At 43.7% G+C, this 27,237-nt stretch overlaps 1 protein-coding gene across 1 annotated transcript in view; it reads left to right on the top strand.

The window, feature by feature from the left end:
- The window catches only part of Ttc39b (tetratricopeptide repeat domain 39B), a 94,643-nt gene that overhangs the window by 15,404 nt on the left and 52,002 nt on the right, over positions 1-27,237 (top strand). The window contains exon 2 of the mRNA XM_028753621.1: positions 10,870-10,904. Within this exon, the coding sequence (XP_028609454.1) occupies positions 10,870-10,904 (35 nt within the window). The remainder of the gene's footprint in view (positions 1-10,869; positions 10,905-27,237) is intronic.

Genomic DNA, 27,237 nt, shown 5'->3' with positions numbered 1-27,237 from the left:
TGGAACCTAATCCACACCCAGGCATTTGGAGGCGTGGAGAGATTAGCTAATGGCTAAGTGGGGAAGTCAGATTCAGGCAGCAGCAAACCAAGCACACTGTTAAAGTCCACTTGAGAGTGTACATTGGTGTGTCAGATATGAGAGCCAGGATTGGGAAAATAAAGATACACCTCAGAGTCACAGGGTAAGAATTCTGACTCAGGAATTCTTATGGCGAGCAAGCACCGAGCAATAGAAATTTCTCAAGAGGGAAGGTTGTGAGAAGTTATCTGGACCATATTTGGGACAGTTTGAGTACCATAATGGTTTAGGACACCATAGAAGAACATTGTTCTGTTATAGAAGAACATTGAAACCAGTCAGGGTCTTTGAGTCGATGCTGATGGAAGATAAACAAACAGTTTGTTGTGGTAGAATACCCTAGGCAAGCCGGAACAGGGCTTGGTGCTGTCTGTCCTCAGAGGCTGTTGTTAGATTGCTTCAGGAGCCTGCTGTGGCTGATGGTTGCATGTGATCCCAGAGAAGACAAGTCAGGATGGCACTGTCCTAGGTGCTGAGTCTAGGGGCACATTTGTCTGAGGAGTGTGGTAGTCACATGAGCTCACATGGTCTTCAAACACACTTTTACGTTAATCAATTAACTAATGAGTTAGTTAAATCATTGTGCGCGGAAGTCAGAGGACAGCCCGTGGGAGTCCTGTTCTTTTCACCATCTGGATTCCACTGGCTGAACTCAAATCTACAGGTATTGTGCAGAGCGTCCTAATCTGTTGAGCCATCTTGCTGGCCCTCACCTTAAACATCTTAGTAATTGCCAAACAGAAATAGTCACGGTGTTATGGAGAAACAGGTTGCTGTGTTGTGTTAGGTGATTGCAATCAACACCACTGGAGGGGCAGGTGGCCTGAGAAGGATATTGAACCCCTGCTGTAGTGGGGTACTACCTACTCATCTATACCTCAGAGTCACAGGGTAAGAATTCTGACCCTGGAATTATTATTATTTTTTTTTGTTTTTGTTTTTTGAGACAAGGTTTCTCTGTGTAGCCCTGGGTGTCCTGGAACTCACTCTGTAGACCAGGCTGGAACTCAGAAATCCGCCTGCCTCTGCCTCCCAAGTGCCGGGATTAAAGGCGTGCGCCACCATTGCCTGACCGACCCTGGAATTCTTATGGCGAGCAAGCACTAAGCAGTAGAATTTTCTCAAGAGGGAAAGTTGTGAGAATTTACAAGTTATCTGGGCCATATTTGGGACAGTTTGAATACCGCAATGGTTAAGGACACTAAGTATTTTAGAACATTGGAATCAGTCAGGGTCTTTCAGTCCGTGCTGATGAAAGACTCACTGTTGGAGTCTTTAGTGTTGAATACTGTAAAGAGGAGAGAAGAAAAGGAAGTCGACAGGAAGATAGTGGTGTAAAAATTCCAGATTAATGAAGGCAGGAGAGGCATGACAGCCGAGTGCAGTAGCTGGCTCTAGACCAGAGCCTGTACTGCAGGATTAAAAAGTGCCGCGGAGGTGGGTCAGCTGACACACAGGGACTGGCATGAAGTGTAGTCTGACTTAGAGCACCAGGCTGCCTAAGAGGTAAACACAGGCTGCGGTATGCAGACCACACTGACCTGTAAGTATGTCACACGTTACTGGGAGGTGCTTCAGAAAAATCAACTGTGTGGATAGCTAGACAGGAAGCAAGGGGAGGAGGTGTTGGGAGAGAAGGCAGAGCAGGTTGTGAAACCAGTGTGGCAAAGTGTCAAAGATAGAATTTGGGTAAGTAGCACACAGGCATGCCTTGTGCTAGTAACCTGGTGACTAGTGTGTAAGTTTGCAGTTCTTTCCAAATAATGTGTTTTTGTCTTTTTTTTTAAGTTGCCAGAATGAAAAGGAACAGAGTGAGTGGCAGTGTTCTCTGGCCTTACCGTGCCTGTGCTTTCCCCTGGAGTGCTAGATCTGCATCTTAAAGGAACAGTGTCCCCTTCTATAGTATTCAGATTGTTCATGCTCTGTGTGAGAGATATAGGTATGCTTGTTGTGAACTTTAAATCACTCAGACGTTAACATGGTCTTTCTCTTCACTATTCTTTCCCACCTACGTCAGAAGGAGCCCACTGTGCCTATTATCACTTATTACCATACTTACAGGGTCCGCCTTACGAATATAAGTGGAATGCCATGCTGTCTCTTCAGAACTGGGACCTTCATTTAATATGTCTTAGAAATAGTTCCACGCTTATTTTTTTTTTTTTTAAAAAACCTATTTTTTTTTAAAGATTTATTTATTTATTTATTTATTTATTTTTTTTATTTCTATGAGTGTACTGCAGCTGTCTTCAGACACACCAGAAGAGGCGTCAGATCCCATTAGAGATGGTTGTGAGCCACCATGTGGTTGCTGGGAATTGAACTCAGGACCTCTGGAAGTGCAGTCAGTGCTCTTAACCGCTGAGCCATCTCTCCAGCCCCTCCACGCATATTTTTTATGTAGCAACTGAAGAGAACTGAGTGACATCATTGTGCTATAGTTTATCTACGGATGGTCACTTGATCTGCTTTCTTTATTTTAATTTTTATTGATTATTTGGGAATCTCACATCATGCATTCCTCCCAATCCTTCCCTGTCTACCCTCCCCGATAAGCACCACCCCACTCAAAAAAAAAAAGAAGAAAGGGGTAAAAAAGAAAAAAAATGTTCATTTTGTGGTGTTCATATACTCCCTGGAGCATGATCAAATTCCCAGAGAGGATGAGTCTTTCTCTGCCTGCATCCATACCAGAAGCCATGCACTGAGGAGAGTCATGGGACCAGAGAGGGACAGGGCTTGCCCTCCCACCCCATGCCAACTAGCTAGCTCACGTGATCTGTTTTTTTTTTCCCTAAGACTATGCATGCTAACAGAGGGGTCCTTATGTATGAATATTTCTCTCTCTCTCTCTCTCTCTCTCTCTCTCTCTCTCTCTCTCTCTCTCCATGTTCATGTGTGTGTACATACGCATGCTCACGTGGGGACCTTCATGCCATGGCATGATTATGGAGGTTGGAGGACAACTTATAGGAGTCTCTCTCTCTCTCTCTCTCTCTCTCTCTCTCTCTTTTTTTTCGAGATAGGGTTTCTCTGTATAGCCCTGGCTGTCCTGGAACTCACTCTGTAGACCAGGCTGGCCTCAAACTCAGAAATCTGCCTGCCTCTGCCTGCCTCCCAAGTGCTGGGATTAAAGGCGTGCACCACCACTACCCGGCTTCTTCTTCTTTTTTTTTTTTTACCATATGGGGCCTGGGAATTGAACTCAGGCTTGGCAGCAAATCACCGTTACCCACTGAGCCATATTTTAATAGTATGAACTTGAAATATTATTGTGGTGTGAACTCTGTTCCTTTTAATTTAAAAATACTCCCATTAGTGATAGTTTCAGAATCAGATAGTTTAAAATACTAAGTCTTTTGGTTCTGCTTGTTGGTCTCTGTGTAAAATTATTCCCCTGTCCTCCACTCCCAAACAAATAGTAGGCCCTAGCCTACTATGAACTATGGGTAGGTATGGCACTGGAAGACAGGAGTGCTTATATAAGTGATTTACATGGTTTATTTTACAGTCATAAAAACATTAGCTAAGAGGGGTGGTGGGGGCACACGCCTTTAATTGGGAGGCAGAGGCAGTCAGATCTATGTGAGTTTGAGGCTTGTCTGGTCTACAAGAGTGAGTTCCAGGAGAGCCAAAACTATACACAGAGAAACCGTCTCTGTTTATAAAACAAAATGAAACAACAATTTAACCAAGTGATATCAATGAAAGTGAAATAATTTGCTCATTTATGCTAAATAAATTCAGTATATACAATTGTAAAAGACTTACCTTTTGCAAACACACTTTATTGTAGTCTATGCAGTGCACATCTTTAGAACATCTTTTCTATATCTTTTGACAGTTTCATACGTGGCCATAAGGGCTCTTTCCCCCCCAAATGTAGAGCACATTTTATGTCCATTCATACTGCTCTGTGGTGTTCTGCTTTGTGCTCCTTTTTGGCAATTTAGTGTATTTGTTTTGTAGTAATTTTGATTCTGGGTGATTTTGTTGTTGTTGTTGTTTTTAAGTCCTTAGAACTTCTCCCTTAAGCTACAGCATCGTCTCATACTTAACTTTCACTTTAACAAACACACTAATCTGTGGGTAATGGGAGCTAATGGCTTGCTGTCCTACTCTTGAGAGCGACATCTGGTGGTTGGTTTATTTATTTATTTTTTTATTTATTTATTTTTTTTACTGGCCACATGGAGTATTTATTAATGAAGATCCAAAGGTCAGTCTTCAATGCTCATTTCCATGATTTTTAGAGTGGATAATTCCTTATCATGATTACTGCCACCTTCGATGCTGGGGAATGGAACTGACGGGGACAGTGATGTGCTTAGACAACAGAGTTCCCTGGAAGTCTCAACCCTTTCAGAGTCACTGTCACCTTCAATGACATCCACAGAGGTTTCCTGGTCTGCTAAACTATCAGAAACACTTGGATTGTTTTCATCCCAGGGTAAGGCTTCATGATCTGTTTCATCACTGACCTGTTGAATTATAACACCTTCTGAATGCTTGGCTTTATGGGCGGGTATTAAAAATTCCCCCGGTAAAGAGAACATCTTGTTTTCGTCCTTCGGCATAGATGACAGCATGTCTAGGGCCTCCTGGTACTGCTGACGCTCATGGTGACTTATTATTTGGTGGTTGGTTTATAATCTCACTTCCCTGTGCTTGTTGGAAATTCTGAGGAATCTTTCTGTGAGTGACTTCCTTTCTTGGTAGTCATGGCAGCCAGTATGCAGGGTCAGGTTGGTGGCACTGAAATCCCCACACTCCCAGAAGCCTGAGGTTTGATTGCATGTTTGAGGAAGTTCTTATTTTTAAATTTTTTTTCAAATTTAATGTAATTCAAAGAGTTTATGACTTTGAATGAATACCAGCCTCTGCTTTAGGATCCTAAAAAGGCTGGATCCTAAAAAGATTGTGTGTGTCGGCCAAGGTCACACTGCTCACTGGCATGCTGAGGTCCTGTGAGTCTGTGCCTATGAATTAGGCTTTCCGTGCCGGATGCATGGAAGAAGGGGGTGCATGGGGAAGATTCTGAGGTGAAGGCATCTAAGAAGGGAAAAGAGATCATAGCTAACATTTGGGAGTATCTGTTTGCTCATCTGATTTTTTTTTTCCTCCTTTCCAGGAGAGGCTCAGAATCTTGGGTATGGTGATTCTAGCTCTGTCTTCAGGAGTCAGCTGACTCATCTCATTTCTGAGGATGAGTGTCCCGTGCGGCTGTATTGGTGGAGCCTGCTCTGAGTCAGGCCTGTTCTCTATGCACTGTCATCAAAATCCTCACAGAACTCCTGGGAGTAGGATGAGATTCCCAGCATAGTACTAGGAAATGAAAGCTTAAAGGGCTAGACTTGCTTCAGGTCAGGGTTCACACCCAGACAGGTCTATCTCCCAAGCTAACTTGTGTTTTCACCATCCTCTACTGGCAGTATAGGTAAGTCAGTGATGCATATTCACTTACAGTGTTAGTGCTCAGGGACAAACTTGCCCCATAGATGTTAGAGCATGTGACCTGTAGACTTTCCACAGAGCCCTGTACAGACCTGTGGGAGGCTGGGAGGTACGGTGGGTGGGGCTCATGCCGTCCTGTTGTGTTTACCTCAGTGGGCATCGAGTGCCCTTGACTCTCTGTAGGTATTATGAGTGTCCACCTGTACCCCAAGGTTATCAGTGCTAACACTGGGATGGGTGGAAAGGATTTGCTACAGTGAAGGAAGAAGGAAAGGGAAAGAGGCTAAGCCTGGCTTGTGTCTGACCTTTCTGTCCTAAAATGATGGACCTTGGTCCAAGAGGCACCGCCCTTGACACACCTTACTCCAGGGTCATTAGGACCTCCAAGCCACAGTCTGAAGTTTTATACTCTCCTCAAGTCCTACTAAACGACCTCTGTGCAGGGTCCTGTCCTGACAGCAACAGTTAAGATCAAGGTGGGAGGTTCCTCTGCTTGTCAGCAGCTTTCTCATCAGCAGATTGGTGGCGTGCCAGCTCCACGCCGTGGACGGTTTCTGACATGTGTGATGGGAAAGGCATTTTTGGGCTTTGCCTTCTTTTTTTAAAAATGAAGATCTTCACGATATTGTATATGATTCATGTCTAGGCTGCTTCAGTAACTGAATCATCTGAATAAAACACAACTCAGTAGATTGAAGCAGCTGCTTAGTAAAAATGAACTCATTTATTTATTTATTTAATTTTTTTTATAGTTCCTTTTTTTTTTTTTTAAAGCTTTTTGAGACAGGGTCTCTCTGCAGAGCCTTGGCTGTCTTTGCTATGTAGACCAGGTTGGCCTGGAACTCACAGAGATCCAACTCCTTCTGCCTCCTGAGTGCTGGGATTAAATGCATGCGCCACCATGGCTGTTTGTAGTTTCTCCACTTACAGAAAGTGCTCAATTGAATCATTCCCACAGGGCTGACTTAACCCACAACCCCAGACTTTCATATCTGTGGGTTTTCAAAGCTATATGTTATTTGTAAAAGTGAAACTTTAAGCATCAAAAGGCTTTCTCGCCCAATGCTTGTAGTCTTAGCACTTAGGAGCCTGAAGGGATGGGGCTGGTGGGCAGGTCCCTTGAGCTCCAGAGTTCCAGATCTCCCTAGACAATGCAGTGAAAGGTTGTATGATGGAAACAAACAAACAAACCAGATATAGTGGCTTTTAATTTCTGAGTTTGAGGCCAGCCTGGTCTACACAGTAAATTTTAGGTCAGCCAGGGTGAAATCTTGTTTCAAAATGAAACCAAACCAACTCTACAGAGCTTCCATAGGTAATAAGAGAGGACTTTCTGAAGGGTAACTAGAGAACGAGGCAGTGAGGTCACCTTTGAAGAAAGTGTGAAATCATATTCAGTTAAAAATGTTCAAGGCAAACTCTGTCTTCAGGTAGTGATGTTACTGTTACACAGTTAGAATTCTGATTTAAAGAGCATTTGGTGTATTGAGGTAGGCATTTGCAGCCCATTTAGGTCTTGAATCTTCAGTCTTCCTACCTCAGTCTCTTGAGTGCTGAGATTAGAAATCTCTGCCACCACACGTGAATTTAAAATTTTCTGAAGCCCGTTTTTATTAACTGAAGGAGCACCCCCCCACACATACACACAAATGAAAGTTGGATTTAAAGATCTTGGTCAGAGGGTCAGCTGTGCTGTGTACTTTTTTCTTCTCTTCCTGTTAGTCTTCTCTAATTGAGAGTGAAGTCTGTAGCCTTTGGAACCTGGGGAAGGTTGTATTTTGTTGACTGCCAGACCTAGGAGCAATCACAGGTGGGGATTTGGAGGCGGTCTCTGGAGTATTAGCTTTTATAGCTTTTGATTAAGAGCTCTGGTTCAGTTCAGGTTCACACAGGACTTGGTTTGATTTTTTTCTTCTTCTTTTATTTATTTTTTGAGACAGAATTTTGCTACGTAGCCCTGGCTGACCTAAAACTCGCTTATATCGTAATGTTCTTACATTAGATAATACAATTTAAGACAACTCAGAAGAAAGCCAGAGAATTTTGTTGGAGTTTGAAAGGGAAAACAAACAAATAAACAAACAAACAAAAACAAACAGCAAAACACAGGGCAGGCTGCCAGTGGGGAGAAAGTCAAGCCGACTGAGTTGAGGCCAGAGAAGCTGGCAGGTGCATTAATGGAAGAGTAGAGTTTGGTGTGTGTGTTCAGAGAGTGGGATGCTCAGAGCATCCGTCAAGCCAGTTTAGGATTTTTATCTGGAAAGGAGACTGAAGGAGGAAGCTATGGTCGTGAGATAGAACTTGGAGCCTCAGGCAGGCTTAGTGAGCAGTGGACGTCCGTTGTAGACATCTGTTGTAGCTGCACCAAGATGTGCCTGTCTAAGAAAGTACATATCTCACTGAGGAGAAGTTGTTACTCCCATTATTATTATTTTTTTTAAGAAGAGGCTTATTTTTATTTATGTGTCTCACTGTGTATGTACACATGGGTTCAAGGTGCCCCACAGAGGCTCAAAGATGGTGTTGACCCTTGGAGCTGGGGTTACAGGTGGTTGTGAGCCCCCTGATGTAGATGCTGAGAACCAGGCCCAGGTCCTCGGCAGCAGTGGCACCCGAGGATGCTCTTGAGAGCTGAGCATCCCTCCGGCTCCACACTCATCCTTTAATATCTTCCAGGAGGATTGGACAGATTTCCTGAGGGTCTTTCCTTGTCCAAGTGATGGACAGGCCCGCATGGGTTAGCCCTTAAGGGAAGGGGAAACTATTTCTTGGATCTTGTCATATTACCTGGGTGGCATGTTACCATCCAGGGCTAGAGGTGCAACTCTGGTCCCGTTCTTTTCACCCAAAGTCACAGAACAGAGCTGATTAAAGCGTGTGAACAGCAAAAGAAAACATAGGCACGCTTTACCAGGAGGACGTGGTCTTCTCTCAGTAGGCTTCCACGTGCCCCATACCTGCATTACTGTTGTTACTGTGTTGTCTGTGTATGAGCTGAGCCAATGCGAGGGTGTGTGTGTCAGAGAACAACTTCAGAGTTTGTTCTCGCCCTCTGTCTTTTGTGGGTTCTGGGGATTGAACCCAGGTTATGAGGCTTGCATGGTAAGCTCAGTCGGAGTCCCACCCTGCCAATCGCCAGCTGGCAGTCCCTGGTGTTTCTGACCTTAATGCAGGGCAGTGTGGTGCTTCCTGCTTTCACGTGGTATTTTAAATCTCAAGGAGTGCCACTGTGATATTTTCTCCTTACAATTAGTTATTTGCTAGGTAAACAAGGAAGGTGATTGTAGACTATAAGTATTGTGGATGAAATAAATCAGATGATGAGAAATTATAAGTTACTATTCTTGGTGACTTTAATTAGTGTGATCAAAGTCCCAACCTTGAGGAAATGACATTCTGTGGTAAAACCCAGTGATGGGGATCAGCTTGTGCCAGGGAGGGCTGCACTGGCGGGACATTAACGAGAATGGCATGTTAGAGGACCAGAAAACAAAGATCCGTGACTGAAGAGGACTGGGAGGGGGCAGGCTGGCGGTGTGCTTAGAGGCAGGGGGACAGGGCTCTGAGGGCTGCAGCAGGAGCTGAGGTCAGTGCAGCTTGTAAACCGATCTAGAGCAGAGCAGGACGCTGTGTGTGCCCACTGAGGGAAAGGAGGGTGATGCCTCTGCTGTTAAGGCCGAATGGAACACAGGAAGATAGAGAGCTCCTGTGTGCACATGTGTGTGGTCTGTATGTGTCTGAGTTCGGGTGGGAGGTGGAGGAGGGGAAAGAAGGGAGGGAGGGAGGAAAGGAGAGAGAATATGAATACCCTGGCTGGTTTTTTTTTTTAAAGATTTATTTATTATTTTATGTGTGTGAGTACATTGTCACTGTCTTCAGACACACCAGCAGGAGGCATTGAATCCCATTACAGATGGTTGTGAGCCACTCTGTGGTTGCTGGGAATTGAACTCGGGACCTCTGGAAGAGCAGTTAGTGCTCTTAACTGCTGAGCCATCTATTTAACTTCTATTTTGGCAAGTTTTATGTCAGTTTGACACAAGCTAGTCCATGAGAGAGGAGGGATCCTTGGTTGAAAAAAGATGCCTCTATAACACTGGGCTGTAGGAAATATTAGAAAATGCTTGTAGAGGTAGTTAATGATTGATGGGGGAGGGCCCAGCCCAGGGGAGGGCCCAGCCCATTGTAGGTGGTGGTATCCCTGGGCTGGTGGTCCTGGATTCATTCAGAAAGCAGGCTGAGCAAGCCAAGTTCCTGTCCTGATTTCCTTCAGTGATAAACAGTGGTATGGAAGTGTCAGCGGAATAATCCCTTTCCTCTACAAGTTGCTTTGGTCATGGTGTTTCGTCATAGCAATAGTAACCCTGACCAGGACAGAATATGATGATGCTTTTGAGCAGGCTACTGGGATGCAGCACTGCATGGCCTAGCTCAGGATCGTAGGATTGGTGGGTAGATGTGAGATAAAGGCCAGAGAAAGCGAAGACTGATGTGGGCATGACCTGTTGCTCATGGGATGTTCTTTGTTGGGGTGAATGAAATTGAGGAGAGAACGCTGCTGAGTGGAAGAAGCCACGATGGGTGACTCTGACGTCAGGCTGAGTATTTTTACCAGTCTCAGACACAGTAAAAGCAGGAAGAAATCTCATGTAAATTCACAGAGGTCTTCTGTGAGTGGTATTCCACTAGGATTGTAACTGTGCCCCCACCTCCCCAGCTGATCCTTTCCCACCCCATGTAGCTGCCCGCGGCCACGAGTCGAACGGGTTCACCTGAGAAGAGGGCTGGGAACGAAAGGGGGACGGAGAGCGATAGCCCTGGCCATCCTGGAACTCACTCTGTAGACCAGGCTGGCCTCGAACTCAGAAATCCACCTGCCTCTGCCTCCCAAGTGCTGGGATTAAAGGCGTGCACTACCACTGCCCGGCCAAAGCTCAATGCTTTAATGTTCAGCTTTCAATTTAAAGGGAAAGACCCAGCCCGAACCCTTCCTAGTTTCAGCCGGGAGAGTTGAGTGGGATAATCCGTTCTTGGTCATGGGTCACGGCTGGAGATGTCTCAAGGCAAGCCCAGGGGCAGTTCTTCTTTGCAGTTCCTGTAGCAGGCGGTACAGGCAGCCAAGGTGGGTGACTCCACCTAGGTGTCTATTGACGTGCAGTCAAGGTGGCTAGTTCCACCTAGGTCCTATTATTTGGTCTGTTGTGGTAAACAAGGTCTCCCAGGCCTGCTCAAGGCCGGGGAAGGGCACAACCCCACTCCCCAATAACTCGTTCTTTTTCACTGGTAAAAGTCTCCATTCTTGAGAAACTCATTGCATTTTTTATTCCTTTCCAGGACATCTTTGAAGATGCCTTGGAGACCATCTCTAGGTAAGTAATAACATAATAAAAAAGTGACGCTGGGCAGTGGTTATCCATGTCTTTAATCTCAGCACTTAGGAGACAGAGGCAGGTGGATCTCTGTGAGTTCAAGGTCAGCCTGGTCTACTTAGTGAGTTCTAGGACAGACAGGGCTACATAGAGAAAAGGCCTCTCTAGAAAAACAAAGACAAACAAACAAACAAACAAAACCCAAAAAAGTGTGTCATAGTGAGAAATTGGTGGTTCGTGTGTATGAAATGTCAATATTTCATTCTTAGGTTTTTGAATGTAGTGGCCACTGTTGGGGAAAAATGCCACCAGCCTGTAACAAAAAAGTTAGGATTTAATTACACTTAGGATCTACCAAACATTCTCAACCATATTTAATTCTTGCATTGTTAGATAAATGAATGCTTTCCAGAAAATTACTTTTATAGCTAATGTTCTAAACATTTGTCTATATTATTTACATGGTTAGCTTTATTATAGATTGTTGCTTTTGCTTAGTAATTAATTTTAACTATATGTTTAAGCCTGAGTAGTTTTGTAATAATTTAAGATGACTAAATAGTATTAGATCAAGTAGGATACTGTAGCTAGCCACCTCTCCACTGTTAGACATTTAGGCTGTTATCGGTTTAAAAATAATTTTTTTTTAAATTTTTTGTCTTTTAGCTAGGAGGTGGTGGCACAGAATATAGAGTCCTAGCACTTGGGAGACAGAGGCAGGTGAATCTCTTGAGTTTGAGGTCAGCCTGGTCTACAGAGTGAGTTCCAGAATGGCCAGGGTTACACAGAGAAACTCTGTCTTGAGAAGCCAAACAAACATGAAAACCCCTACAGTTTTAAAAAGAGGACATTGAATTCTCTGGAACTGGAGTTAGGGATAGTTTTGAGTGGCAATGTAAGTGTTGTGAGTTGAACCTGGATCTTCCTGGGTCTTCTGCAAGAGCAATAAGTGCTCTTAACCCCTGACTCATCTTTGCAACACTAAAAAAGGTTTAAGTGATGTATGTTTTCATATATATAACTTTGTCACATGTTTGAATAATTTCTTTTTTTTCTTTTTCTTTTCTTTTCTTTCTTTCTTTCTTTCTTTTTTTTTTTTTTTTTAGACAGGGTTTCTCTGTGTAGCCCTGGCTGTCCTGGAACTCACTCTGTAGACCAGGCTGGCCTCGAACTCAGAAATCCACCTGCCTCTGCCTCCCAAGTGCTGGGATCAAAGGCGTGTGCCACCACTGCCCGGCGTTTGAATCATTTATGTTTGAATTATTTGAAAATAATTAAGAATGTGGATATAGGATCCTTGGTTTAAAAGGGATGACTAGGCATGCTTATTGCTGTTTACATACCAGTCTGTGGTAATTACCTTGAGCTTCATAACAGAATGTAATACAGCTCACTGCATGGCATAAGCAACAGAAACTTAGAGTCTCTAAGTTGGAGTCTGAGATAAGGGTGTCAGTGTGACTGGGTTCTAGTGAGGCCCTGCTGTCTCCCACTTGAACAGGTTTGTCTTGCTCTGTCTTCACATGGCAGAGCACTGTTCCTGGGAGTCACCGATCTCATTGTGAGTGCCTCACTCCTCTGAACTTGAACCATCTCCCATAGTCTGAATCTTAACTCTTAGCACACTGAGGGTGAGACCTTCATTGGGAGAGGATGTATACTTCAATCCCTAGCACTTTGAAAAAAGTTTCTTCTGTTTATGTGGATACCAGTCCTATGTGAGTGACGTAGGCTTCAGAATTAGCACAGAGTGTGACCTGAAGATTAATCACACTGTCCTCGTTAGGGTTACTACTACTGTCATGAAACACCATGAGCAAAGCAACTTGTAGAGTAAAGGGTTTATCTCAGCTAAGGTCCATCATTGAGAGAAGTCAGGACAGGAACTCAAGCACAGCAGGAACTTGAGGCAGGAACCAGCTCAGGCTGTGGAGGGGTGCTTGCTTACCGGCTTGTCCCCATAGCTTGCTCTGCCTGCTTTCTTATAGAACACAGGATACCTGCCCAGGGATGGCACCACCCACAGTGGCTGGGTCCTCCTCTATCAATCACTAATTAAGAAAATGCCTTACAGGCTTGCCTACAGCCCAGGACTATGGAGGCATTTTCTCAGATGAGGTTCCTCCTTTTAGATGACTTTAGCTTCTGCCAGGTGGGCCTAAAATTTCCATCATCCACTCCTTAAATGACACTTGTTTTAGTGCTTAAGTGCAAGACATTTATACACCTTCTTTGAATCTGTTTACTTTTGTTGTCATTACTGTTTAGAGACAGAGCCTTGTCTGGCCCTGGCTGATTTCTAAATCTTGATCTTTCTGTCTCAGCCTCTTGAGTGCTAGGATTACAGGCATTACCACCAGCTTGGGCGTCTCTTATGTTCTTATGGATCTTAAGTTATATACATCCTAATATAGTGTACTTAATACTTTTAAATAAACTGTAAATGTTTTTTTTTTTTTTTTTTTGGTTTGGTTTTTCGAGACAGGGTTTCTCTGTGTAGCCCTGGCTGTCCTGGAACTCACTCTGTAGACCAGGTTAGCCTCGAACTCTCAAACTCAGAAATCCACCTGCCTCTGCCTCCCAAGTGCTGGGATTAAAGGCGTGTGCCACCACCGCCCGGCTAAAGATTTATTTATTTATTATATATGAATACACTGTAGCTGTCTTCAGACACACCAGAAGAGGGCATCAGATCCCATTACAGATGGTTGTGAGCCACCATGTGGTTGCTGGGATTTGAACTCAGGATCTCTGGAAGTGCAGTCAGTGCTCTTAACCACTGAGCCATCTCTCCAGCCCAACTGTAAATGTTTATTTTGTCCACAGACTTTGATTTTTTGTTGTTGTTGTTGATTGCCTATGAGACTAAAAAACAAAACAAAACAAATGAACAGAAAAAGCCACTTTAATCATAGTGAGGATTGGGAAAGCCCCCTTCATTTAGGAATGGCTTCAGATTTGAGGCTTTCCTGTGAAAGGAGCACCAAGAGTTCCCGTGCGCCCTGCACTGGCTTTCCTTATTAGTCATTTATTAACCAGCACATTATATTTCCCACATCGAGTAACGTGGACTGCGCTAGAATTCAGATTGAGAGTGATCCTTACACGGCTTATGGTGTGGGTGTTGTTCTCAGCCTGGTGCTCTTGCCAAGTATTGAGAAATTTTAAAAGCTGGGGCACAGTAGGCTTCAGGTCATTGGCAATATGCTAGCAAAGGAAATTAGGGGACTCCAGCCTCCCCATTCCCACAGGGTGAATGGCCTTCCTTTGCCCTGCACCTCTGCCCAGATGTACCGCCTTACTACAGACCTCAAGGTGATAAGGCAGACCAGCTGTGAAGTCAGCCTGCAAAGTATGAGCCCAGATTCCCTCTCCTCTCTGAAGTTGCCTGAGTTTCAGCATTTGTTACAGTACCAGGAAGCCAGCACTCATCACTTACACTAACTGCAGTCTGTCCATTGTTCTTATTTAGATTTTGTGTAGTGTCCCTTCTTTCTCTTGTCACCCCAGCTATCATGTCATGCTATATTTAGACAGCATTTCTCTGGCTATTCTAACACTGTCTGTCTGTCTGTCTATCTGTCTGTCTGTCTGTCTAATCTATCTATTTCTTGAGAAAAGATCACACTATATAGTCTTGGCTGGCATGTGGACTGTATTGTTTGAATAAATTTAAAGTGTTCATGAGTGTTGTGGCTTGTGTGGCATGAGGAGGCAAGCTTATAGGGAGGTGTGGTCAGTCAGACCCATCTCATAACTTGTAGAGATCTGCCACGCGTGTTACACACAGCTCCCCACAAGCTCTCTTGTGAGATTCTGTTTCTTGGTTGAACCATTTGGTGTGGCATGTGTTCTGTGGTTCACTCATGTCAAGCCATTCTTTCCCAGTCTGTGCACATGCTCTTACGGTGGTACATGAAATAGTTTGTTCATAAATAACCTTGACACGGCATAGGAAGAGTACATAAAATGTTTTGGGCTGGGAATGCTGCCCAGTTGAGAAGAGTGTGCTTAGGACATGTAAAGCCTTGAGGTTTATCCTCACAGTCAGTAAACTAGTAGTGGTGGTGCAAATTTGTAATTCCAGTACTTAAGAGGACTAAGTTCAAGATCATCCTTGGCCATGTAGCAAGCTCGAGGCTAGCCTGGGCTCCATGAAAAGCTATCTTGAAAAAAAAAAAAAGTATTTGGGACAAAAGAGATGGTTGTGAATAAGGACATTTGCCACCAAGCCTGATGACCTGAGTTCATTCACCAGGAACCATACTCCTGAAAGTTGTCCTGGACACACTTGTCTACAAGCATATAACAGTGAGTGTAGAAAAGACATGGGGCTGTTAACATAAGTGCTGTTGAGTGGCTATAGACTCCTGGCTTTGAGTAGTAGGGGATGGAGTAGGCATTTGGGGGCTTCCCCCTCTGATGGTTTGGATTGACTTTCCCTCATAACCACAGTGGACAAAGGGACAGAGATCTGACCAAGCCAGCTCAGTCAGTCAACAGCTTCTCCAGGGCAGGAGCAAGGATTAAAAAGAAAAAAGACAATTAGACAACACTGTAGCATGACCCCAGACAGTTCTGAGGCTGAGGCAGGTTTATTTTTTCCCAATCTGCTTTTATACCATTCTAATTATATGCAAGTAATAAGGTCAGTTCTAGGTTAAGGAACAAGCAATACAGTAAACACAAATAGTCAAGGAACAAGCAAGACAATAAGCAAAGTCACTGTTTCTAAGGGTTTATCAGGATGATCAAGGTATCTGAGCCTTCTTCCCTGTCCTAGCCCAAAATCAGATTCTTGCCTGAAGCCTATTTCTTTGTTCTAGCCTAAAATTAGATTCCTGCCTGAACTTACTTCCCTGTCACAGCCCAATGTCAAATTCCTGTCTGAAGCCCCCTTCCTTGTCCTGGCCCAGTGTCAGATTCCTGCCAGGTGGCCCCAAAAGCTTTCCACAGAGATCTATCAGGAAAGTCAGTGGTTAATGAAAATTTTCTTCTCGTGGTAGTTAGAAAGAGTCTAGGGGGACATAGCACATTTATCTTGAGACTGTTAGGACGGTTGTGGGTTTAATGTGTTTTCAGCAATGGTTTCTCATGCTATAGCACCCTGTCAAGGGTTGAATTAATCTTGATGTAGGGGTTTATATGTGTTTAATGGGATCCCAAGGATGTAGGAATGGCGATAGATGTGTTGATGTACAAGAACTTCTGAGAACTAGCCATGCCTGGAGAAGGTGAATTAGGTAGTTTTAGCCAGGTGATTAGAAACTTACAATGGGAATAAATACTTTGTGGACATCGTTTCATTCTTACACCTGATCTCTTCAACCATAAGTTGTAGATAGAGTATGGGATGACATAGGGCCATTTCTCCCCTCATTTGGGGATTAATTGGTGGTAATGTGTTAATTTTATCTATTTTAAGGTTTGAAGGGTAAATATTGGCAAATAATTGTTTGAAAGTGTTTAGCATTTTTCCATGCTGGCTTGGTTCAGCAGACACTCCCTCAGTGATGATGGTCATGGTGGCTGCAGAGGTGAGGAGGGACTGGAAGTAAAGTAGCACATAAAGTTCAGGCAAGGTGGTAGGCTCCCAGGGTGCCTGTAGTGACCCTGTGGGTCCAAGAGAGGAGCAAAAGCCTGTGTCTCTTTGTCTTTACATGGGGAAGAGACAACTGATCAACTGATCAACTTATTTTGTAAGGGCAGTGTGGTGGTTTGAATATGCTTGGCCCATGGGAAGTATCACTGTTAGGAGGTGTGGCCTTGTTGGAGGAAGTGTGTCATTGTTTAGGTGTGCTTAAGCTCTGCCTAGTGCAGAAGAGACCCTCCTCCTGGCTGCCTGCAGAAGAGAGTATCTTTCTGGCTGCCTACAGATCAAGATGTAGAACTTGTAGCTTCTTTTCCAGTACCATGTCTGCCTGGACACTGCCGTGCTTCCTGCCATGATGGTAATGGATTGAACCTCTGAAACTGTAAACCCCAGTTAAATGTTGTCCTTTATGAACGCTACATTGGTCGTGGTGTCTCTTCAGAGCAATGAAACCCTAACTAAGACAGGAAGTAGGCCCTCCCTGAGCGTGGAGCCATTATGACCTAATTGCCCTCTAGAAGCCCAGCCCTCTACTTTCTACCCTGGTGCCGGAGGCTTAGGCTCCAACAGAGGAATTTTGGAGGTCCACAGATACTGAGACTGAAGCATACACTGTTGAGAAAATTTACTCAAGAGAGAACATAAGGATTTGCAGCATATTAAAAAACGTTCCAGCCAAGAGATGGTTAAGTTGTTAAAAGAGTAAACTGCTCTTCCAGAGGACCTGGGTTCACTTCCCAGCATCCACACAGCAGTTCAGAATCATCTGTAACTTCAGTGCCTTGGCACTAATGCTCTAATGCCCCCTTCTGGCTTCTGTGGGTACCAGATATACATGCAGCAAAACACTTATGCACATAAAAATAAAAAAATTCCTGCCAGCACTGAACACTTAACAAGCACAGGATAACTGCTGTGATTGTTCAAAGACTAACTAAAGGGGTCTTAGTTACATATTAATGTATGCTTTTTCACAAAACGACTTGTGGCTGGCTATGTTTGTCAGCTCACATAGATAATTCACTAGCGCTCAATCTGATGATGCAAACACTACCCGGTGCTAAAGGACTCATTTCTGCCATTTCTCAACCATTGGCTGATTCAACTCTTATTTGAGTTTTATGTAAATGGCCTGCCAATTAAGCGTTAACTAGTTTGTTGCCTTTTAACTTCCACTGTCTTCCAGCTGCCTTCCCCTGACATGCTATCCATTTTCTTCTCTACCTTTGATAAAACAGTCACTTAAAATGACTAATAAAACATTTAAAAGCAGATACTTGAGAATTTCATCCTTTGAAATGTGTCCCCATCACTACTTTGAGAGTTAATCAGTGTCTCTAACTCTTCCTCTCCCACCTCCTTCTCTCATTGTGCTCATAGGATAGCATGTATAGAACTCCTCAAAGACTCAGATACTGGACTGAGCGACATTTTACTGTGTGTAATTTAGTATTGTGTATCATACATTTAATAAGTGACTAGCGAATTAGTAGGTCACAGCGCTGAGAGCAGCTGAAGAGGTGGCAGGGAACTTAGGTAACTTTCATTATTGTGCAGTCACTTCCATGGACATGGAAGACAGCAGTTCTTAGATGTAATCAGAATGCTCTGACTTGGCCTGCAGTGCTGATCCCAGTATTGTGTTCATGCATGTCAGGTAGAAACTTTTGGTTTCTCTCTACTCTGGTGGACTTACCTGTGCTTTTGAGTACTTAACGAAAAGTTCTGCAGGTCAGCCCTCCCATTGATTAAGGGATTATTTGGCATTTAAAAACCGTGGGCCAATCTAAAAGAAAATATGTCCAGAAGAATGCATCATTTGGTGTAATTTTTTTAATAAAGTTAACCCCTTGCTTAGCTGTTCGAAGTGACACCTGTGCTTTCAATATGGCCTCTTGTGGCATCAGTACAATGGTGTCATTTACAGACAGGTTGATCCTATATTTTCAACAGAACTTAGTCACTAAAGTAGTATATGGATGGTTTTTCACATAATTCCATGTAACTAAATTATTTTCTAATACATATACCTTTACTCTATGAAGTAACTAATTTGTAAGTATTTTGTTAACTTAGATATAGAACAAGCTTCACAGATAAATGCCAGTCAATGTTCAATAGATATTGAGAACGCATTGCTGTTTTTATAGAACCATTGTACCACCCAAGATGTGAGATATTTTGATTATTTTCATGCAGCTGCCTAATGGCTCTAACATTAAAAAACATTTTTATAAAAGAAAAAAATTCTACATTTAACAGATAAAAGAACTTAATTTTGCATGCTTCCCCATTTCCGAGATCTACCTCATCAGACTGTGGATTAGAGATTACCTGCTTTGCATGATGGGGGTGCTGGTGCCATCTTCCTGCTCCTGCTCCTCCTCCTGCTCCTCCTCCTGCTTCTGCTCCTCCTCCTGCTCCTACTCCTCCTCCTGTTCCTCCTACTGCTTCTGCTCCTCCTCCTGTTCCTGCTCCTCCTCCTCCACCAACTCTTCTCCCATATTAATTTTATGAATTTACAGGACACTCTAGGCTTAACAGACATCTGTTGAGCACATTCTGTACATCATAGAGCCTTAAGCTAGTTTGGGGACCAGAGCTGGTTGTATATGGATAAAAGTTCTAGGAAGCCTCCAGGCTTCCCTTAGTTTCTTTTTGTTGTGTGATAAAGTACATACGAAGGGAACTTACAGAAGAGTTTATTTTGGTACCCTTTCAAAGGGGAAGTCCATAATAGTGTAAAAGGCCTGTCAACTGTATCAGATAGCTGGCTGATCATATCTTCAAACACTAGCGGAAAGAAAAGAGAGTAAACTCTCAAAGCCCACCCCTACCCTAATCTCTTCAAACAGCACCACCAACTGGCTACTTTCTCCCTCAAACCACCACACCCTCCCTGACATCCTCCTCCAACCTAGTCCCCGCGTCAGCACTGCTGGGGTGAAGGGTGCAAACACACATGCTTGTAATACCAGAGGAAAAATACTGGGAAGTCTACTGTATAAACGTTATGAGTAAACAGAGGCAAGCGATGCTGTTCTCATTGGGTAAAGAAGTATGTTTTACATATGACACCAATGGGGTAAAAAAAGAAGCATGCCACTTGCCACTATTCTGAGGAAACACTTATATAAGGCCATTTAAAGGAAAACTGAAGGTTGGGACTGTATCTCAGTGATGGAGGGCTCACGTAGCCATTGTGCAGGGCTCTGGGTTTGATTTCTAGTGTTCTCTCTCTCCCTCTCCCTCCCCCTCTGCCCCTGCACCCCTACACAGAGCCATCTAAACTCCATTTTAAGCTATCACACCTTTCAGCGTTCTTAATATTTAACCTGTCTCAGCTTCTGAGTGTATCAGTTGGAGATACTTAGAAACCTGTGGTCTCTGGCTGCTTAAAGGATTCCTGGAGTTATGTACATAGCCTACCTCTGATAATTTTATAATTGTTATATTCTAATTGATTAAATGTTTGAGAATTTATACACATCAATTATTCTCACATACATTATATTTACAAAATATAGTTGAAACTTACATTTAAGTTTTGGTGTAGGAAAAAGAAATATTAATTGAAAGATTTTAATAATGATGACAAGTGAAGGTGTGAATTACACAGTACTGAGAATTTTCCAGTCGGATTGCTACACCCCACCCCCCATGTTAACCTTCACAAGAGCAGGTTTCTAATGTGTTCTTTGGTGTCTGTAGTTCTTTTTGATAACACAGTATTGATTACATCTGATGAATATATAGCTTCTCTGTATAGAACTCCAGGAAAGTAGCAGTTGTGCTTGCTCTGCTCACCACACCTTATAGCCGATAGTAGGTACACAACTATATCAACTGTCACTGTGTGTTCTAATTCTAGTGAGCATTTTTAGAAATCTGGGTGGTCGGGCCAACAAGATGGCTCAGTGGATAAATGTACTTGCTACAAATCCTGACTACCTTGAGCTCAGTCTTGGACCCACGTGGTAGGAGAGAACTAACTCTTAAAGGTTGTTCTCAGACCTTCATATGTGCCCTGTGGTACCTGTGTGTTCCTCTTCCCCAACAAATAGTAAATAGGTGTAGAATAAAAAGAAGTACAGGTGGTTAGCCATAGGTCACATATATGGGCAAATAGTTATATTTCTTATGAAGAAATGCTATGTATCTAGGGAGAAAGGAAGCTGACCAGATATAGAAAGCTGATTCTGAGAACAGGCCATGATTGCTGGAAGAAGAGGAGATGGAGGTGCCTATAGATTGGTCAGGATGCTGTAGACAGTAACTCCTGAGTTTTTACCCACACTGGGTAGAGCTGTTAGGGGTAACTTCCTTCAATTCTTCTGTAAGTGACCCTAGTGAACTGATTTGGTCATCAAGCAAGACTAGGCTGGAATGGTGTCTCTGTTTTGTCCTCAGTTTCTTCCCTGGGATGACTATAGACATTTGTTCACGTCATCCCAGGAAAAGTCATGAACATGATGGTAATACATACATTGCATGGAGAGCAATAGTATAAAAGAAGAAAACATAAAATTGTTAAGTCTTGTCCATATGACAGGAAGGAGATAATGTTCTAAGTTACAAATATTGGCAGTGATTATCTCTGAGTTATGGGATTGTATCTGGTCTTAATCTTCTTTTTCTAGTTATTATTTATAATCTGGAAACACCAGGTTATTTTACTTGATAGTAACTTTTTTCTTTTCTGAGACAGTGTCTTGTATAATCTATGTTGTCCTGGAATTCACCATACAGCGGAGACTGACCTTAAAATTCTGATTCTCCTGCCTCCAAATCCCCAGTCAGGGATTACAGGCATTACTTTTATAATCAGAAAAAATAATGGGTCCCAAAAGAAGACAGTTTCAATTCTGATGTGAGCTGAGCCCTTGTTACATGAAACCAAGTTACAGAAGACCTTCCTTCCCAGAGCCTTAGTTCTTCAAACCGAGACAGCCTAGGTCAGCTTCAGAATCTTGCTTATTTAGGCTCCCTGGAATAGAGTTCTTTAAGGATGGTGTTTTTGGTTTTGGATTAGCCAAATTCACTTCAAGAACTGGGCTTGGCATGCCTATATAAGCTAGCATTTGGGAAGAGGAGGCAGAAGGATTCTGAGTTCAGGCTAGCCTGGGCTACAGAGTAAGACTCCATGTCAGTAATCAAAACACAAAGACAAAGCAACAACAAACAAAAAGCCACAACTCTAAACCCAAACACACTTGAAATAATATTTATCAGATGCCAATTTGAAATTGGCCTTTTCAGCAACCTTGATCTGACTGCCATGTGATAGGTGTTGGTCACTGAAATATCCTGCTAGACTGAAAACTCTAGAGAAACTGATTTTTCCTTATTCCGTGCCCCTCAATTGTCTTTTAAGAAAGTTCATGGGTAGAAAATGTAAGTCATGTCTGGGAATAACAACCTGTTCTCACATTTTTCTTAAAGTAATTCATGTTGCTTCTTGATAGATGGAGAAATTCCTAGGTTGGGTGAGAAATCACTGAAGGTCCTGTGGTTTTTATGAGCCCGGCCAGCCCATCTGTACCTGCCTTGCCTGCTCTTCTAGGATAATTAAACAGTGATGGATTAGGACTAGGCTGTGTCAGGGATTGGGAAAAAAAATCTCCCAGCATCCCTTCCTGCGGAAGCAGCCGCCACAGTAGTGAGTGTAGCAGCCACTGTCACTGACAGGTCTTAAATTCACCCCTGCAGTGCTCCAGGAGGCTCCTGATGCCGCGGTAACTTCACTGCCAGGTCCCTCCATTGAAAGTCTCTTTGGAGACTGGGGAACGACGCAGACGTTGACGATTTCTGTTGGTTTTATATTAAGGAAGGACTCCTCTTTTAGTTGGTTTTTTAAAAAAGGTCTGGTAGAAGAGAGAAAAAGGCATCCTCACAGTGGAACCGTGTTCCTTCCTCTGAAGTTACAGCTGCCATAAGCTCGTGAGTATGTTGTATTTATTTAGCAGTTCCAGGGGGACATGATTGCAAGGTCTTCTTTAAGTCTGTGAGGATTTATTTAAGGAAAGCTTTGGGGGCTGAGGGGGGGAGAGTCAAAGAGTTCGGTTTTGTTAGAGACCTGCAGGTTTTGTTAGATGACATTGTCTTCTTAGCAGCTTCCTGTCAGGCTTGCCGGGTCTTCCCACGCCCCCTCCCTTTTTTTGAATCTTTCTGAGGATGAGTGCTGTAATTGCAGAAAGCCACATGTCTGTGTCTGTGCGCCTGCCTGTGCTGCAGAGGCTGTGGTCTTCCCCGGTGAGTGGCTGGCTGACCATGGCTGGCAGACCGCTGCCTTGGCTGGCTGACCAATGCTGCAAGGTGTGCCCTGGGGCTCCCCAAGACTCCCACAGCAGAACAATGGCAGCGGGGGTGGGGTAGGGGGGTGGGGGTAGGCTCACTTGTGTTTGCTGTGTTTGTCTTAGGTCCTCTGCTGTCTTCTTCCTAGCATTTTAATAAGGCTTTAAAGACGAATAAAGTGATGCTCATTCAGAAATAGCCTGTGCCCTTTATCCTAGACCTTCACCTCCTACTGGGTGGTATTGGCTTCAGCTACTCTCTTCTGCAGATCAGGGCAACTGTGAGCCCCTGCAAAGTGAGCCCTGCTTCATGACCTTTTTAAGTTGTGCACTGGAATCACTGCTGATTTGTGTCTGTGTGACGCAGATCCTGAACTCAGAACATCTGTCCTGAGTCATGGTGCCCCACTTTCCCTCTCTGGAATTCGCCAGAGAGTGCAACTGTTTCTTTGCTGGATTGGTGAATGCATTCTGAGCATCTTGTTAGCACAGAGGTTGATTTCGGATTCCTCTTGTGACCCCACATGTTCTTGACTGGGCTTTGTGAACATATCAGTTGGCCATTGATAGTCCTCCCTGTATCCTGAAACCACGATAAAGTGGTTTTTAGAAGTGATATATTCAGAGTTTGGTAGTCAAAATACTTTTAAACACCAACTGGTAGCAGTCATCTTTGTACATGTAATATGCCTGACTTAGGCTGACATAATATAGAAACTTTCAGAGTGCCAGTATTTGGTTGATTTCCTGCAGACTAAAAATAAATGAAGGATTTAAAAAAAAAAAAAAGAAAAAAAAATCTCTGCCACCTAGAGACCAAACATCTGCTGTTTTTATTTTTAAACATTTTGTCATACCTAAATGCAGCAACTTGAATTTAATTAGGAAGGGTTGCTAAATTTAGGACACACTGCCTTTGAACTAGCAAAGAACATTCATTCATTCATTCATTCATTCATTCATTCATTCACAAATGTTTACATTTGTTGCAAAGCTTTTTTCAGGCTCTGGGGAGGTGATGCTGAAGAAAACACTGTATTTGGACTCCTGGAACAGATATTTTAAGCAGATAAAGGAGGCAATTAAAGACTAATTACCAAGTTATTTCATTAGAGCTGTGGTTAGCTTTTCAGCTATATAAACTACAGGCTACATTTATGAGCAGCCTTATACGAGAGACACATAAATGCTTGAAACTTGTGCTGCTCCAGATCTTTGGTCACAGAGCCTTTGAGTTCTTAGCTGGAGAGGGATGTTAGAAATATCTTCATTAGTTCCATGGGCATGCAATAGACATGGTAAGTCTAGAGTTTCTAGAGTTTAGATCAGAAAGAACTGGTTTCTGCATTGGTTGGTCCATTGGGGAAGGGAGGAAGATTGGTTGTTATGTACATTCTGTGTTATCATTTTCCTGTCTTAGGGGAGACATAGAACTAGATTCTCTTCTTCAGATATCTCCTGGGCCAGGCCTAAGGCCCTTCCTCCACTACTTCCCCTTTCTCCTCCTCTACCACTTTCTTTCATCCTCTTCTTTCCTTAAATTTATAGCAACTTCCCTGTCACAAATGAGGAAAATGACTCAGATCAAACCCGTTGCCCAGGGCCATTCAGGGTGCTGATTATACTGACTTAGTCAAGCCCATTGCTCAGGGATATTCAGAGTGCTGATTGTAATGACAGAATCAAGCCCATTGCCGAGGGTCATTCAGAGTGCTGATTGTAATGGCACAGTTTGTTAGCTGGTTAACCTGTGCTCCTTGGGGTGATTACATTGTGTCTCTTAGCTGGAGGTTGATTGAGGGGAGTCCCCCCCCCCCCAATTCCCCCTCTGGTATAAGTTTCACTGTGTTGCTGGATATCATGCACCGTAAAAAGGAAGAAGTGATTATTTCCTTTGGCCCCAAGCCCAGATCTTCCATCATTTGCACTTGCTGTCTCTTGCTGGCTTCCATCCTCCTTTTAGAGAGGGGAAGGCTGTGCATGGACAGACTGAGCTTCAGTGGTGGCCCAGGGAAAGAGCTCCAAGAGGTTCATCTGAGAAAAGAAATGACCTTGGGAAAGAAGCTAACATTTCTTGCACTTCCTGTTCAGGTTGCTGTCAAGTCCAGATAGCGGTCACCCTTAGCAGAGCTCCCAGCGTCCACAGCAGTATGCCAGCTCCTGCATGCAGTGACGAGGCAGAGTGACTTCAACAGAGACATGCTAGCAGGTCTCCGTTGACCTGCCATACAGTTTCTAGATGGCAAGGCTGCTTCTTGGTGGGAACTGTGACAAAGACCTGGGAGCCCATGGGATCTGTGAACACCACAGCCCCCATGTATGTTCCCTTTGTGCTTCCAGCTTGTCATGTACCTTCAACCCTGCAGCTTTGGCTAAGCTGGGTCCGTTCACCCTGCAGCTGGACAGTTCTTAGTTTAAATGCCAACAGTTTGTGCTGCTAGAGTTTGCTCTCTTAAAGCTTGTTTGAACCTTGGCTTCTGTCCTCACCCTAGGAATTGCCCACCCTCTGACACCCACATGTGTTTGCTGCCTCTGTACTGAAGGCATGAACACGTTGGCCAGGCCAGGCCCATGGGTGTTGGAGACCCCTCTCCAGGCTAACACTCAGACGTTAACCTAACTGCCACGTGGCCTTGGTGAGAGGTGGCAAGTGCCTCTCTAATGGAGACTCCGTGTCTAGCATGTGGATTCGTGCAAATGTCACGCATGGTTTCCTCGTCTTTTGATGTTTATTCAGCCCACAGGTGTGCCATTCAAGTAGCACGAATGGATTTCTTTAGTGATTATGTTAGATTAGTGTACTATAGAATATGGTATTTGAAATCATTACAGGTGACTGCACTTTAGAGGGAGAAGAACATGGGCTAAGAGTTGAGTTTCACCTGTGCTTGGGGCTGTGGTTATTTATCTTCGTAGACAGAGAGAAAGGCAGAATTTGAACCTCTCAATTATCCACAAACTAGGACCTAACACAAAACATTTACCTGCTGTTCACCTCCTTAATAGCTTCGGGTATTTTTTTTCTTCTCTCCCTTCCCTTCTCCTTCCTCCTGCCCTTCTTTCTTTGCAGTAGCATCTAGTTATGGAAGCCGTTCCATCTGATAGCTTTGTATCACAAGCTGAAATAAATATAGCATATCAGCTAGGAGAGTATGGAAGTGGGGGGAAGAGTAAACGCTGGTGCTTAGTTTCTTAAGCATTTATAAACCTCCCCTTCCATGCTGACACAGTCACCAGCACCTCCGCACCAATGCATTCCCCTGTTCACTTTATAAACTGCTCACCACAATTCACATAACCAGTCAGAGAGCAGAGAGGCAGACAGTCTGAGGCTTTTGGGTGGCCATTGTTTTCTCTCCCTATCCTGGATTATGAGGTGACCGAAAGGAAAACTTGTCTTTGCAATTTGTTGTTTAAAGACACACAGTTATTCTTTGTTTCAGTTGTGAGGCTTTTCTTCTTTTCTTTTCTCTTTTGTTTTCTTTTCTTTAAAGTGCACAGCTTCTTTCCAGTTATCATCACACTGAAAACCTGCATTTGCTGTGCACCCTGCAAATATTTGCTTTTGTGCTGGGAGGGGCATTGTAGCTGGCCAAACAGTGCTTTTAGCAGCCTGTGCCCCAGGATTGCTGGAAACATTAGGCAGATCTGCGGAGCAGCCCGAATGCCCTGGTCTGTGCAATGGGAAGGAAGCTCTTGGTTCTCCTCACCTAGTAACATCACCACCATTTACAACCCCTTACGTTTATTTCTGCGGTGTCTCAGTTTAAAAGGCGATTTTGCAAATGGAGTGCACCTCATTAGACTGAGCTGGGAATTGTTCTTTCCTGCTCTTGCTGAGACCTACCATCAAAACTGCTGACACACCTAAGAGAGCAATCCAGTTTTGCGCTGTTTCCCTCTACACCACCTCACTTGTCTCTGGGATATTCTGGTGAGAAAGGAAGAGCCAGAGATGCAGTAAATTTATTGCTGGGAGTGAGGAGGATTTTTTTTTTCCCATTTATTTGCCTTTCAGTTAAGAGATGCGCGGTGGGACCCGGGAAGAGGAAGCAGGGGCTGTGCACATCTCCTGCAGACCTGCCTTCCTCTTGTAGTTTATTTCGAATAACACAGGAAATTTGATTTGCTCTGCCTAAGGACAGAAGTTGGAAAGGTCTAGATTTCTGCTCTTGGCAGTTTGCAGTGTCTTCTGGCAAGGAAAAAAAACCAGCACTCCTTGGGGAATAGTGTCTTTTCAGGTCTGAACTGGTTTATACCCTTTTCATTTCAGTAAAATGAACTTTTACTTTTCCCAAATGGTTTGACTTTGCTGTAAAGACCCCATTCCCACCAGGAACAGAAGACAAACTGACATGGAGCCGGCATTGCTAAGTTGACTTTCCGATGGCCAAGGCTGTCTCTTGGAAGGGTGCTGGCTTGGGGAGTGGTGAGGGAGAGTCACGGA

Source organism: Grammomys surdaster, unplaced genomic scaffold, assembly GCF_004785775.1.
Source record: "Grammomys surdaster isolate TR1022 unplaced genomic scaffold, NIH_TR_1.0 125951, whole genome shotgun sequence".
Classification (NCBI taxonomy): domain Eukaryota; kingdom Metazoa; phylum Chordata; class Mammalia; order Rodentia; family Muridae; genus Grammomys; species Grammomys surdaster.
The sequence above is the reverse complement of the archived record's forward strand: the minus strand, read 5'-3'. Positions and strand labels throughout refer to the sequence as shown.